This window comes from Gracilinanus agilis, chromosome 6 (assembly GCF_016433145.1).
Source record: "Gracilinanus agilis isolate LMUSP501 chromosome 6, AgileGrace, whole genome shotgun sequence".
NCBI lineage: Eukaryota > Metazoa > Chordata > Mammalia > Didelphimorphia > Didelphidae > Gracilinanus > Gracilinanus agilis.
Window position 1 is genome coordinate 51,061,928 of NC_058135.1, and position 14,348 is coordinate 51,076,275.

At 36.9% G+C, this 14,348-nt stretch overlaps 1 protein-coding gene across 1 annotated transcript in view; it reads right to left on the reverse strand.

Annotated features, from left to right (window-relative positions):
- Positions 1-14,348, reverse strand: part of LOC123252244 (sodium-dependent phosphate transport protein 2B-like) — a 59,997-nt gene that overhangs the window by 14,636 nt on the left and 31,013 nt on the right. The window contains 1 exon segment of the mRNA XM_044681633.1: positions 2,719-2,786. Coding sequence (XP_044537568.1) covers positions 2,719-2,786 — 68 coding nt within the window.

The window sequence follows — 14,348 nt, forward strand, 5'->3', positions numbered from 1 at the left end:
ATCCAAAGAAAGATTATGTCTTTTTTAGACGTTTTAGGAAATTCATATCTTTGAGATGGAACATCTCAGGAACCATTTAAAGGAATTGTTAGTCCATAGTATCATTACAGGATTCCATATTCTAAATGCCTCCCCTTTAGTGATTTTGCAGAAAAAGAGATGAAATATTAAACTATGCATGACTGTTAGGTTATAAATAAGAGAATTGAGGTGAATCTTCCCCTCACCAATGAGTCCAAGATGGACTGGATGACCAGGTGTTTTAGTATTATTAAAACCTCTCTATGGCATGAGGAGAAAATGGAAAGATGGCCTTCACCAGTCCATTGAGATTCTGCCAATTAGAATAAATACTTCAAAGAATTCCTGGTTCATGAAAAAAGTGATTGGTGACAAGACTTTCGGATTATCTCATTATATTTATAAAGATGTCACAAGAGCATAAGGGGTAAACTACAGAAAATATTTAATTAGAAGCCAATTTATCATAGGGTCATTCTATACTGCTGGTTTTGCAGAACCCTTATCAAGTAAGCTGGTTATATGATACCTCGTTGGGAAATGAGTACCAACCCTAAGAAGACAGAACTATGACCAAAGAATTATCAGTCACTAAAGAGGTTTATGATATTTGGTGGTTGCTATCAGCAGTTAATTTCAAAAGATAATGCCAACATTTCCAAATCATTTAAATGCCTTAGCTAGAGGCATATGACTGAATTATATTAAAAGTGAAAATACAAACAAGGGCAATCTGTCTTAAATCTATATTATCATTTAGAAAAAATTGAAATGAAAAGTATGTGAAAAGTGTACAGTTGCTACACTGATGCATCAGTATAGGCTTCTGCTAAACCAAGTATGTCTTTAATGCAAAAAATAATACCAACCTACAGATCTTGGAAGTATGTTTATACCAGGAAAGTGACTATTATTTTGGCCAGTAGGCAGTGTTTTGAGATTCAGTGTCCCATGTATAAATTGGATTCTTGGCTTGAAAATGAGCTGCATATAGCTTAACTTGGGGTATAGGTGGATTACAGTAGACTCACTTATTCTGACAAGTACTAAGTTGAATTTGGCAGCCAGAGATTATGAATTTAACTCATTATTGACCAAGAGAAAACCATATGTAGGACTGTGCTGGTAAATGATTAACATCTGTCTCTCCAGGAAAAAAAATACACGACACAGTTTTAAGTTTAATCTGAATTTTTAACACTTTCCAAAATAAATCAAGCCCTGATTTTTGATAATTTGATTATTTACCCTGAAAATTTAACAATTGGCTCCTATGAAAAACTTTGCTGATGGTTCCAGCGTACCCCTCCCACGTTCATTTAGAAATTATTTTTATAGGTCTTGTGCCTAAACAAACTGCTGATCTCCAGGGAAGGGGTAAAGTTGCTCCATGACATAATTGGATGATATACCAAAATAAAACTTGGCACTTGTTCAACCTGTGGTTGGTGAAAGCAAAGTCTGTAAACACTGAAACAAACTCCATTCCCCTAATTATCCGTTGATAATTTCAAACAAGGCCAGATGCAAGATGAATACCTTTGAGAAAAGAAGCGCACCAAGAAAAAGAGTCGATACACTCAGGGGATTAAGCATAGCTACCCAGAGGGTAATCTGTTTTTGATGATAAGGAAGAAATTGAGTTATGCTGAAGTCAGTTGAAGGAGAGCTAATTACTTAGCTACAATATCAGATTAGAATTCAAAAAGAACAAGAAATATTATGATGCTTGCATTCGCCAAAAGTAACTTCAATCAGAAGATGGAAACACTCTGTCGTGAAATACTGATGTCCACAAAAATATAAGGGTGTAGAACTGAGAAAAGCGGTTCTATACCAACTTGCTGGAAGACTGAGTAATCAATAGATCCGACTATAAAATAGCCCTGGAGAATGATCAGGGTCCTTTAATTCAATGTACCACAAACACCTACTGTCCATAGGAGAGTTGATTAAAGTCCCTGATTATTAGGACAGGAGCTGTGCTCAGTCAAGAAAATAGGTTCCAAGAAAGACCAAACCACAATCTGAAAGTGGAGAGTAGATGCCATAAGATAATGGATGGCCCATATGAGGAAGGACTGAATCAAAATACCAGTATAGAGGATATTGCATTTTTGGAGAGCTTATAAGGTTACCTCAATCTGCGAAGAACATCTACTGATCTAGAGGTGTGGTGAGTTAGAACCAAATCCTATAGCAACCTTTCACCTGCCTAATATTTGAGATGTACAGGCTCCAGAGCAACAGAAGATAGGTATAGAAACTTATTTATTTGAGTCTAGAGATTTAGGATATTAGGATATTAGGATTAGGATAGCAAGTCAGTAGCCCTGAAGATAGTAACCTACCCTTAGTGTGTACTCACTGTGATTTTTAGAGACTACAAATATTTTATTGAAGAGAAAATATAAAGGGTTTCCCATGTTACTAAGTCTATTCTTTCCATTGTGCTGTACTATAAGCAAATGTCTCTATTTCCCCAGAAAACTGTTACTGGCACTGAATGCTTACATTAGGTGGAGAAGCCAGCATACAGGAAATGAAAAGGTGGTTTGTCAGGAGAGTACCAGAAGTTTTGGAGCTGGAAGAAAGGGAGGGCCATATGGAGAGCCATAAAAAGTGACAGAAAAAGGTTAGCCTTTCATATCATAACTTGTTTGTTATGTGGAGAACAATGTTAAGATTCCATGGAACAAGGAGAGAAAATATCTGAGGCTAGAACACTGGTGGTAAGATTGGACATTCTGAGGATTTCTGCATTACTGAAACAGAACGCTAAACATGCACATATATTTTACCAAATCTTTTTCCATGCCATAACATGAGTATTTTAGTAGATTTATTTTCTCCTGGTTTTCACGGAGTTGTAGTAGAGTTGATTGATTCAGGTAAACTTTCATCTCAAGTAACTCTGAACATGATCCTATTTTTTCCAGATGACTCTGGTGAGAAGAAGGGATGGATTTGCATTCTTTAGGAATAAGTGTTAAAATGTATTAACTTTCTATTACATATTGTACTTTTTTCTGACAATGAGATTTAATTAAGTACTTATTTCTTAAGTGCACCAGGCTTTGTGCTAAGAAGTTGGGATTAAAAGAAAAAAAAATAGTCTCAATCCTTAAGATGTTTACATCCACATGTGAGACTGTTATATGTTCTTTATCCACCTTTTTAGTAAGATGTGAAATATATCCAACCAAATTTAAAGGTTGGGGCTTCGAGCCAAGTTAAGGGCATTTATATCCATAATTATTCTACCTTGAAACCAGGTTGGGACACAGGCACATTGAGGATAATTCCCATACGTAAGAGAAATAAAAGATGTATTCCTATAGTGAATGTGTGAGAAGGAAATTCTATATTTTGAAAAATTTCCCAAGGGATCCTCTTCATTGGAGAAAATCCGAAAGAAACATTCCACCTTGATTCATTCATTCAATAGCTATTTTGGCTAGCACTCACTACATTCAAGATATTTGTATATTTATAGACAAACACAATGATTCCTGAAACAGAAGACTAAACACGCGATGTTAATTTGTAGTACAACCAAAAAATAATGAAGTTAATATTTCTTGACCTACTTGACCATAAACATAGAGTAATAAGTCATAGCATTTAAAATTAGTTCTAAGTAGCAATGTTCTTTTCATTCCATTTCAATTAAATGTAGACAAATTGAGGGAAAAGCATTTCCAGAATAATAGAGATTGATTTATAGAGAGTGACTGGAGGGGAAAAACGTCTATTCTGCTGAAGTGATGAGCAAAGGCTTAAGGACTGTAGTCCCCAAACACCTAAAATGTATAAAAATCACAGATGGAGAGAGATATGATTTGTTTCAGTTCACAGCAGGTAGAACATAGGTGAGATAATCAACTTTCATGGATCTCGGCTCATACTAATATTTTTTCTAAATTGTTTGGAATCAGCTCTTGTAACCACAAGAAAGAAAGGAAGAAGGCAAGCATTTAATAAGGATCTACTATAGGCCAGGCACTCTGCAAACATTTTACCAATTTTATTTTAGTTAATAATTTCTAACATTATAGCCAAGTACCATGCTACACACTTTATAATATTATCTCATTTGATCTTTACAACAATCCTGGGAGGTAGGTGCTATTATTATCCTTATTTTACATTTAAGGAAACTGAGGCAAGTAGAGATTGAATTGTTGCCTAGGGTCATACAACTAAAAAGTTTTTAAGGTTGGAGTTGAACTCTGATCTTCCTAATTCTAGGTCCAATGCTCTATTCACTGTCCTACCTAAGAGGCTATAGACACAACAGCTGTCAATTCAGGGAAAGAAATCACTATTTGATTCATTAGTTCCTCAATCAACTCAATCTGGTAATATCACTCTGGAAAAAAAAATTTTTTTTAAATTTATCAGTCTTTAATTGGTAAAACTACTCTTATAGAATAAACAATGAGATAACTAGTAGTGATTACACTTAAAAAATCCAGCCATGAAAATTTAATAGACTGGGTTCCGGGTTAAGATGGCGGCAGAGTAAAAAGCAGCTCTTAACCTCTCCTGACCGAAACAAACAGGACTCCTCAAGGGGACATAAAAACAAACCCAGTCAAATGGAGGGACCCCACAACAGGGTGCAGTGTGGAAGGTATGTGGAATCAGGGCATTTCCATGTTATAAAGGGGTGAAACAGCTCTCACTAAATCGTGGGCTGAGCAACCCCCTCTCCCCCCACACAAACACACCACCTGCAGCGCCGAAGCCAGGTCAAAACAAATAGAGCAAGTTTGGGGCACCCATCGAGTCATTGGCAGCTCCAGGGACTGTTCCTGAGAGCAGCAAGATTTAGGACCCCAAAAAGCTGAGGAACGCACGCGGACTCTGAGCGCGGATGCAGAGCACAGGCGCGGGAGGAGACGTGGGAGGAGGCAGACACAGACGGGAGCTAAAGCTCAGAAACCCTGAGTGGGGAACCAGTGCAGAAGGGTATACGACTGTGGAAGCAGCGCCCTGAGACTTGTAAAGGAGCCTCCTGCAGAGGATCAAGCAACCAGACCTCAGACCTCAGGAGCCAAAAGACCGCAGACAGAACCTGAGCACAAGAATAAATCTGAGAAGCTGCTGGGCTAACGATGGCTACCCAGATCCAAGAAGTCCAGAAGAAAGAGAGAAAGATTAACAACAAGAAAAAGAAATCTTTAACACTCGACAACTTTTACACAGAGAAAATCCAGACTACTGAGCAATCAGAAGAGGAGAAAAAACAAGCAATCACATCCGAACCATCCCAAGATAATCAAAACTGGTCACAAGCTCTTGAAATGTTCAAAACTGAGATGATGAGAAAGTTGGAAAAGATTTGGTCAGAGAAATGGGAAGTAGCTCAAAAGGAAATCAGGCAAGAAAATAACAGTTTAAAAGGCAGAATTTCGCAATTGGAAAGTGAGGCAAGCCAACTGAAGACCAGAAATGACCAGAATGAAAAGGAAAACCAGTCCTTAAAGGCTAGAATTGAACAATTAGAAGTTAATGATCTCTCAAGACAACAAGAACAAATAAAACAAAGTCAAAAGACTGAAAAAATAGAAGGAAATATGAAATATCTCAATGAGAGAGTGACAGACCAAGAAAACCAGTGTACAAGAGACAATTTGAGAATCATTGGTCTTCCAGAAAAACTAGAAATTAATAGAAACCTGGACTCCATACTAAAAGAAATTATTCAGCAAAATTGCCCTGAAGTCCTACAACAAGAGGGCAATATAGACATTGAAAGGATTCATAGAACACCCACCACATTCAATCCAGAGAAGAAAACGCCCAGAAATATTATTGCCAAATTCAAGAGCTTCCAAGTAAAAGAAAAAATCTTACAAGAAGCCAGAAAGAGACAATTCAAATATCAAGGAGCACCAATCAGGATCACACAGGATCTGGCAGCCTCCACGCTAAAAGACCGCAAAGCTTGGAATATGATATTGAGAAAGGCAAGAGAGCTGGGCCTGCAACCATGGATCAACTACCCATCAAAATTGACTATATATTTCCAGGGGAAAGTATGGGCATTCAACAAAATTAAAGATTTCCAAGTATTCACACAGAAAAGACCAGGGCTAAATGGAAAGTTTGATATCCAACCACAAAAATCGAGAGAAACATGAAAAGGTAAATAAGAAACAGAGGGGAAAGAAAGAAAACTCATAATTTTTTAAATCTGCCTTTTTAAGGGCCTCAGTAAGATCTAATTATCTGTATTCCTATGTGGAGAAATGCTATGTATAATTCTCTGTAGTGAACTCCATTCACTATTAAGTATTCACTATTATAGTGGTCTGAAGAATGATTCATGGGGGGAGGGTGGAGTGCTAAATGGTCTAAGATGATATGGGGGGTGGGAAAGAGGAGGGTGAATGGAGGGGGACACCAGGAGAAACTTGAGAGAATAACAAAAATAGGATAATCTATTACACAAAAAGAGGGCATGGAATGGGGAGGGGATAAATACTATTATAAGAAGGAGAGGAAGAGAGCAACAATAGGTAATTTTTAAACCTTACTCTCAGTGTAATCATCTCGGAGAGGGAAGAGTAGCTATACTATCCATTGGGATATAAAACTCTATCTAACCCTACTGAGAAAGTCAGAAGGGATAAATCAAGGGAAACAGGGGAGTGGGGAGATCAAAAAAAGGGAGGGGAGAAGAAGGCGGAGGGAACTCATAAGGCCTTTAAAAACAAAGAGGAGGGGAGTGAAAGAGGGGGGAAAAAGGGAAGTCAATCAAGGGAGGGGATAAGGGATACTGGCTTAATAGCAAACCACTGGTTTAAAAGGAAATAGTTTAAGAAATAGTGGTAGGAATAGGGGAGAATACAAAAATGTCCGCGAATGCACAGCTGATAATTATAACTCTGAATGTGAATGGGATGAACTCTCACATAAAACGTAAGCAAATAGCAGAGTGGATTAGAAACCAAAATCCTACCATATGTTGTCTACAAGAAACACATATGAGGCGGGTGGACGTACACAAGTTTAAGGTTCAGGGGTTGAACAAAAACTTTTGGGCGTCAAATGAGAAAAAGAAGGCAGGAATGGCTATTGTGATTTCTGACAAAGCCAAAATAAAAATAGATATGATTAAAAAAAGACAGGGAAGGTCATTATATCCTGATTAAAGGCAGTATAAACAATGAGGAAATAACACTGCTCATTATGTATGCACCAAGTGGCAAAGCATCCAAATTCATAAAGAAAAAACTAGAAGAGCTCAAGAAGGAAATAGATAGTAAAACCATAATAGTGGGAGATGTAAATATTCCTCTTTCATATCTAGATAAATCAAACCAAAAAATAAATAAGAAAGAAGTAAGAGAGATGAATGAAGTCCTAGAAAAATTAGATCTAATTGATATGTGGAGAAAAATAAATAGGGACAAAAAGGAATACACCTTCTTTTCAGCTGCACATGGTACATTTAAAAAGATTGACCATGTAATAGGGCATAGAATCATGGCAAACAAATGCAAAAGAGCAGATATAAATAAATGTAACCTTCTCAGATCATAATGCAATAAAAATAATAATCAGTAAGGGCACCTGGATAGGCAAATCAAAAACCAATTGGAAATTAAATAATATGATTCTCCAAAACCAATTTGTCAAAGAAGAAATCATAGAAACAATCAACAGTTTCATTGAAGAGAATGACAATGATGAGATATCCTACCAAACTCTGTGGGATGTGGCCAAGGCAATACTCAGGGGGAAATTTATATCCTTGAGTGCATATATTAACAAATTAAGGAGGGCAGAGATTAATGAATTGGGCATGCAACTCAAAAAATTAGAAAGAGAGCAAATAAAAAACCCCCAGATGAAAACTAAATTAGAAATACTAAAAATTAAGGGAGAAATTAATAAAATCGAAAGTAAAAGAACTATTGAATTAATAAATAAGACTAGAAGCTGGTATTTTGAAAAAACAGATAAAATAGACAAAGTAATGGTCAATCTAATAAAAAAAGGAAAGAAGAAAACCAAACTAACAGTATCAAAGATGAAAAGGGAGACCTCACCTCTAATGAAGGGGAAATTAAGACAATCATTAAAAATTATTTTGCCCAATTATATGGCAATAAATATAGCAATTTAAGAGATATGGATGAATATTTACAAAAATATAAATTGCCTAGATTAACAGCAAAAGAAATAGAATACCTAAATAATCCCACATCAGAAATAGAAATTGAACAAGTCATTAAAAACTCCCTAAGAAAAATCACCAGGACCTGATGGATTCACAAGTGAAAAAAAAAAAAAAAAAAAAAAAAAAAAAAACCCAATACTATACAAATTATTTGATATGATAAGCAAAGAAGGAGTCCTACCAAATTCCTTTTATGACACAAATATGGTACTGATTCCAAAGCCAGGTAGACTAAAAACAGAGAAAGAAAACTATAGACCAATCTCCCTAATGAAGATAGATGCAAAAATCTTAAATAGAATATTAGCAAAGAGACTCCAGCAAGTAATTAAGAAGGTCATCCACCATGATCAGGTGGGATTTATACCAGGAATGCAAGGTTGATTCAACATTAGGAAAACCACCCACATAATTGACCATATCAACAGTCTAACAAACAAAAATCACATGATTATCTCAATAGATACTGAAAAAGCCTTTGACAAAATACAGCATCCATTCCTATTGAAAACACTGAAAAGTATAGGAATAGAAGGACCCTTCCTAAAAATAATAAACAATATATACCTAAAACCATCAACAAGCATTATATGCAATGGGGATAAATTAGAAGCCTTCCCAATAAGATCAGGAGTGAAACAAGGATGCCCATTATCACCTCTATTATTCAACATAGTACTAGAAACACTAGCAGTAGAAATTAGAGAAGAAAAAGAAATCGAAGTTATCAAAATAGGCAATGAGGAGACTAAGCTGTCACTCTTTGCAGATGATATGATGGTATACTTAAAAAATCCTAGAGAATCAACTAAGAAGCTTGTAGAAATAATCAACAACTTTAGCAAAGTTACAGGATACAAAATAAATGCACATCAATCATCAGCATTTCTCTACATTTCCAACACATCACAGCAGCAAGAGGTAGAAAGAGAAACACCATTCAAAATCACCCTAGACAATATAAAATACTTGGGAATCTATCTACCAAAACACACACAGCAATTATATGAAAAACAACTACAAAACACTTTCCAAACAAATAAAACTGGATCTAAACAACTTGAAAGCCATTGACTGCTCATGGGTAAGACGAGCTAACATAATAAAAATGACCATTCTACCCAAATTAATTTAACTATTTAGCACCATACCTATCAAACTACCAAAAAACTTCTTGACTGAATTAGAAAAAAACTATAGCAAATTTCATTTGAATAACAAAAGATCAAGAATATCAAGGGAAATAATGAAAAGAAATGTTAAGGAAGGGGGCCTAGCAGTACCAGATATTAAACTATACTATAAAGCAGTTGTCATCAAAACAATATGGTACTGGTTAAGAGACAGAGGGGAGGATTGGTGGAATAGACTTGGGGTTCATGACAGCAGCAAGACAGTGTATGATAACCCAAAAGAGCCCAATTTTTGGGACACGAATCCGCTATTTGACAAAAATTGCTGGGAAATTTGGAAAACAATATGGGAGAGATTAGGTTTAGATCAAAATCTCACACCCTACACCAAGATAAATTCAGAATGGGTGAATGACTTGAATATAAAGAGGGAAACTATAAATAAGTTAAGTGAACACAGAATAAAATACTTGTCAGATCTCTGGGAAAGGAAAGACTTTAAAACCAAGCAAGTGTTAGAGAAAATTACAAAATTTAAATTAAATGGTTTTGATTATATTAAACTAAAAAGCTTTTGTACAAACAAAAACAATGTAGTCAAAATCAGAAGGGAAACAACAAATTGGGAAAAAATCTTTTTTTTTTTCTGACAGGGGTCTAATTACTGAAATATACAAGGAGTTAAATCAATTGTATAAAAAATCAAGCCATTCCCCAATTGATAAATGGGCAAGAGACATGAATAGGCAATTTTCAGGTAAAGAAATCAAAAGTATCAATAAGCACATGAGAAAGTGCTCTAAATCTCTAATAATTAGAGAAATGCAAATCAAAACAACTCTGAGGTATCACCTCACACCTAGCAGAATGGCTAAAATGAAAGAAGGGGAGAGTAATGAATGTTGGAGTGGATGTGGCAAAATTGGGACATTGATGCATTGCTGGTGGAGTTGTGAACTGATCCAACCATTCTGGCTGGCAATTTGCAACTAAGCTCAAAGGGCTATTAAAAACTGCCTGCCCTTTGATCCAGCCATACCATTGTTGGGATTGTACCCCAAAGAGATCATAGATAAACAGATTTGTATGAAAATATTTATAGCTGTGCTTTTTGTGGTGGCAAAAAACTGGAAAAGGAGGGTATTGCCCTTCAATTGGGGAATGGCTGAACATATTATGGTATATGCTTGTGATGGAATACTATTGTGCTAAAAGGAATAATGAACTGGAGGAATTCCAGGTGAACTGGAAAGACCTCCAGGAACTGATGCAGAGTGAGAGGAGCAGAGCCAAAAGAACATTGTACACAGAGACTGACATACTATGGTAAAATCGAATGTAATGGACCTCTGTACCAGCAGCAATACAAAAACCCAGGACAATTCTGAGGGATTTATGGTAAAGAACACTACCCACATCTAGAGGAAGGACTGCAGGAGAGGAAACATAAAAGAAAAACAACTGCTTGAACACATGGGCTGGGGTGGACATGATTGAGGATGTGGACTCGAAACTACCACACCAATGCAACTACCAACAATTTGGAAATAGGTCTTGATCAAGGACACATGATAAAACCAGTGGAAATGTGGATTGGCCATGGCGGGGGAGAATGCGGGGGTTGAAGGGGAAAGTAGGAGCATGAATCATGTAACCATGTTAAAAATGAATATTAATAAATGTTTAAATTTTTTTAAAAAATAAAAAAAAGCTGCTATACACATGTTAGCATCTTTAAGTCCTTTTCTTTCATCTCATTGCAGTACAGGAGTGCTAGCAGGATTGTTGAATGGAAAAGTAAAGTTTGTCTACTTAATGGAAAGTGAGTTTGTCTACTTTGGAGGCATTGCTCCAAATTGTTCCTCAGAATAACTGTACTGATTCGTAGCTCCAGAAACAATACGTTAGTGTATTTTTGGTAGCTCCTCTAATATTTTTAATTTTTCTTTTTTTGCCAACTTCGCCAAACAAATATGCAAAAGTAGAACCTCAGGGTTTCTTTAATTTTCACTTATTGAATTATTATTTATTTTGAATATTTTTTCCAAAGGGCTATCAAAATTCTTTTCTGAGTTTAGGAACAATTGAGTTCAATTTTAGTCTCTGACACTACTAAAGGCAATGAATGTCAATTCTTTTTTAAGCTGCTCTTCTTAGAATATTTCAAGCCCCCCCTCTCACCCTTCACTCCCTTTCTCTGAGACTGTAAGTGCATATTGTATCTTCTGTCATACAAAGCCTTAGTTAGAATAATTCAATTTTATACCATCTTGAAGTATATCTAGATGCCTCTTCATATTTTCAGCTCTGGTAATGAAATTTCTGACAACAAAGTATGATGATGGCATGCATTCTCTGTCAAAATATTTCTGTAGTTATCCTATCTTTCCTAATATATGAGATTAAATCTTATATCTAAACTTTGTGCCTCTTTCATTGCCTAGTATATTACTTTACATATGACAGGCACTGAATAAAACAATTGAATCTGAAAGTGTCCTAATTATTCAAAAAGGAAGGGCTTAGACTAGATGGGTCCAAACTTCAATAAACATATTAACTACCTCTTAAATTCATCCTTAATAAGGCACTGAGCTAGGCCTTCAGGATATTGTTGTTGAGTCATATTCTGCTCTTTGTGACCCCTATGGACCTTAGCATTACAGGACATTCTGGTCCTTTGGTCCTTCAGCATCTCTCAAAGTCTGTCCAAGTTCATGTTTATTATTTCCATGACACTATTTATCCTTCTTATCCTGTGCCATCTCCTTTTCCTTTTGCCTTCAATATTTTCCAGCATCATGGTTTTTCCAGGGAGTCATGTCTTCTCATCATGTGGCCAAAGTATTTCCATTTCAGCATCAGTTTTAGACCACCCAATGAAAGGACAAAATTGATTTCTTTAAGTATTGACTGACTTGATTCCTTACTGTCCAAGGGACTCTCAAAAGTCTTGTCCAGGGACTGCTAAATAGCACAATAAATAAAGCCCCAAGATGTAGACACTAAATGATAACTCTAGTCCAACTATCAATAATATGGATTTAGGTCTTGATCAATGATACATGTAAAACCCAGTGGAGTTGTGCGTCGGCTAAGGGGTGTTTGGGGAAGAGGGAAAGAACATGAAATATGTAACTATGGGGAAATATTCAAAATAAAAAAAAATAAAGTCCCAAGTCTGGAGTCAGGAGGACTTGGGTTTTGATTTGACCTCAAGACGCTTCTTAGCATAACCCTGGACAAATTACTTAATCCCATTTGCCTAGACCTTACTCTTCTGTGTTAAGATAGAAAATAAGGGTTTATTTTTAAAAAGAGTTTTTCAGCGCCACAATTTGAAAATGTCAATTCTGTAGCAGTCAACATTCCTTTTGGTCCATCTCTCACAGCCATATACTGTTTTTTATTTTTTTTTTGAATTTGGAAAATTTCATTTAATTAATTAGTTAAGAATATTTTTACATGATTACAAGCTTCATGTTTTTTCCCTCCTCTTCCCCCACCTCCTCCTGTAGGTGACTCACAGCCATATACTGTTGTTAGAAAAAAACATAGCTTTGATTGTATAGATTTTTGTTGGCAAGATGATGCCTTTAGGAAACAGACAAAATAAAAGGGAGGTCCTGTACTCAAGAAGTTTTTATTCTACTGGGGGAATAAAACATATAAATATATACATGATAGGTACATGAATAGGGAAAAGCTTCCCTTATGAAGTGGTACACGAGCTAAGTCTTGAAGGAAGCCAATGAAGTTAAGAGGTAGATTGAAGAGGGACCATCTTGGGGGGGCTGCCTGTGGGCAAAGGTGGGAGATGAAATGCTGAGCTCAGGAAATAATAAGTAAGACAGTTTGGCTGGATCACAGAATAAGTAAAAGAGGAGTATAAAAGCCATCAGACTATAGAGTGGGGGCATACTGGGAAGGAATGTCAATGACAAACTGAGATTTTATTTCATCCTAAAGATCATAGGATGCTTGAGTAGGGAGGATGCTGACATGGTTCTGCATATCCTAGAAGATCATGGGAGAAGGACTAGAGAAATGGAGGGCAAGAGTCATCCCTGACTTTACAAAGCATGGACATAGAACAGGGAGGCAAAGGATTACAGAGCAGAGAACAGTTTATGAGTGAATTAGTTAACTCTGGTGAATATTCTGAAGTGAGAAACCAAAGCTAGGCTGATTGGCACAGACAGGAGGGAAGATGGAACTGCCTACTGGTTACAGAAAGACTAGGAAAGGTTTAGCAAGAATAAAGCAGAGATATCCCGTGGCAGAGTTTAAAAGGTTATGAATCCTGGACATAAAAAAATGGCAACATCAAAGGTATGACCAAAAGTTGATGTCTTTCCAGAAGGTATAGAACTACTTCTTGGGAAGGAAGGGACCATGGGAGATGATGAAGGACATCTGACAAAGTCAAGGAGAATGAATTTGGCATGGAAAAGAGAGGATAGGAATAGTTAACAGGGAGATGATTAAAAGCTTATGAATCCTGGACATAAAAAAATGGTGACAGGGGCTTCCGGGTTAAGATGGCGGCAGAGTAAGAAGCAGCTCTTAACCTCTCCTGACCGAAACACACAAAACTCCTCAAGGGGACATAAAAACAAGTCCAGACGAACGGAGGAACCCCACAACAGGGCACAGCGTGGAAGGTACGTGGAATCGAGACATTTCCAGGCTATAAAGGGCTCTCACTGAATCGCGGGCTGAGCAACCGCCCCACCCCAACCCCCTCCAAACTCATCTATAGCTCCGAACCCAGCTAAAAAGAAATAGAGCAAGTTTGGGGCACCCATCGAGTCATCAGCAGCTCCGGGACCTGTTCCTGAGAGCAGCAAGACTTAGGACCCCATTAAGTCAAAAAACGCACGCGAAATCTGAGCGCGGGAGCAGAGAGTGGACGCTGGGTGCAGGCGTGGGTGGAGGCAGACACAGCCAGGAACTAAAGCTCTGAAAACCTGAGTGGGGAACCAGTGCAGACGGGTATA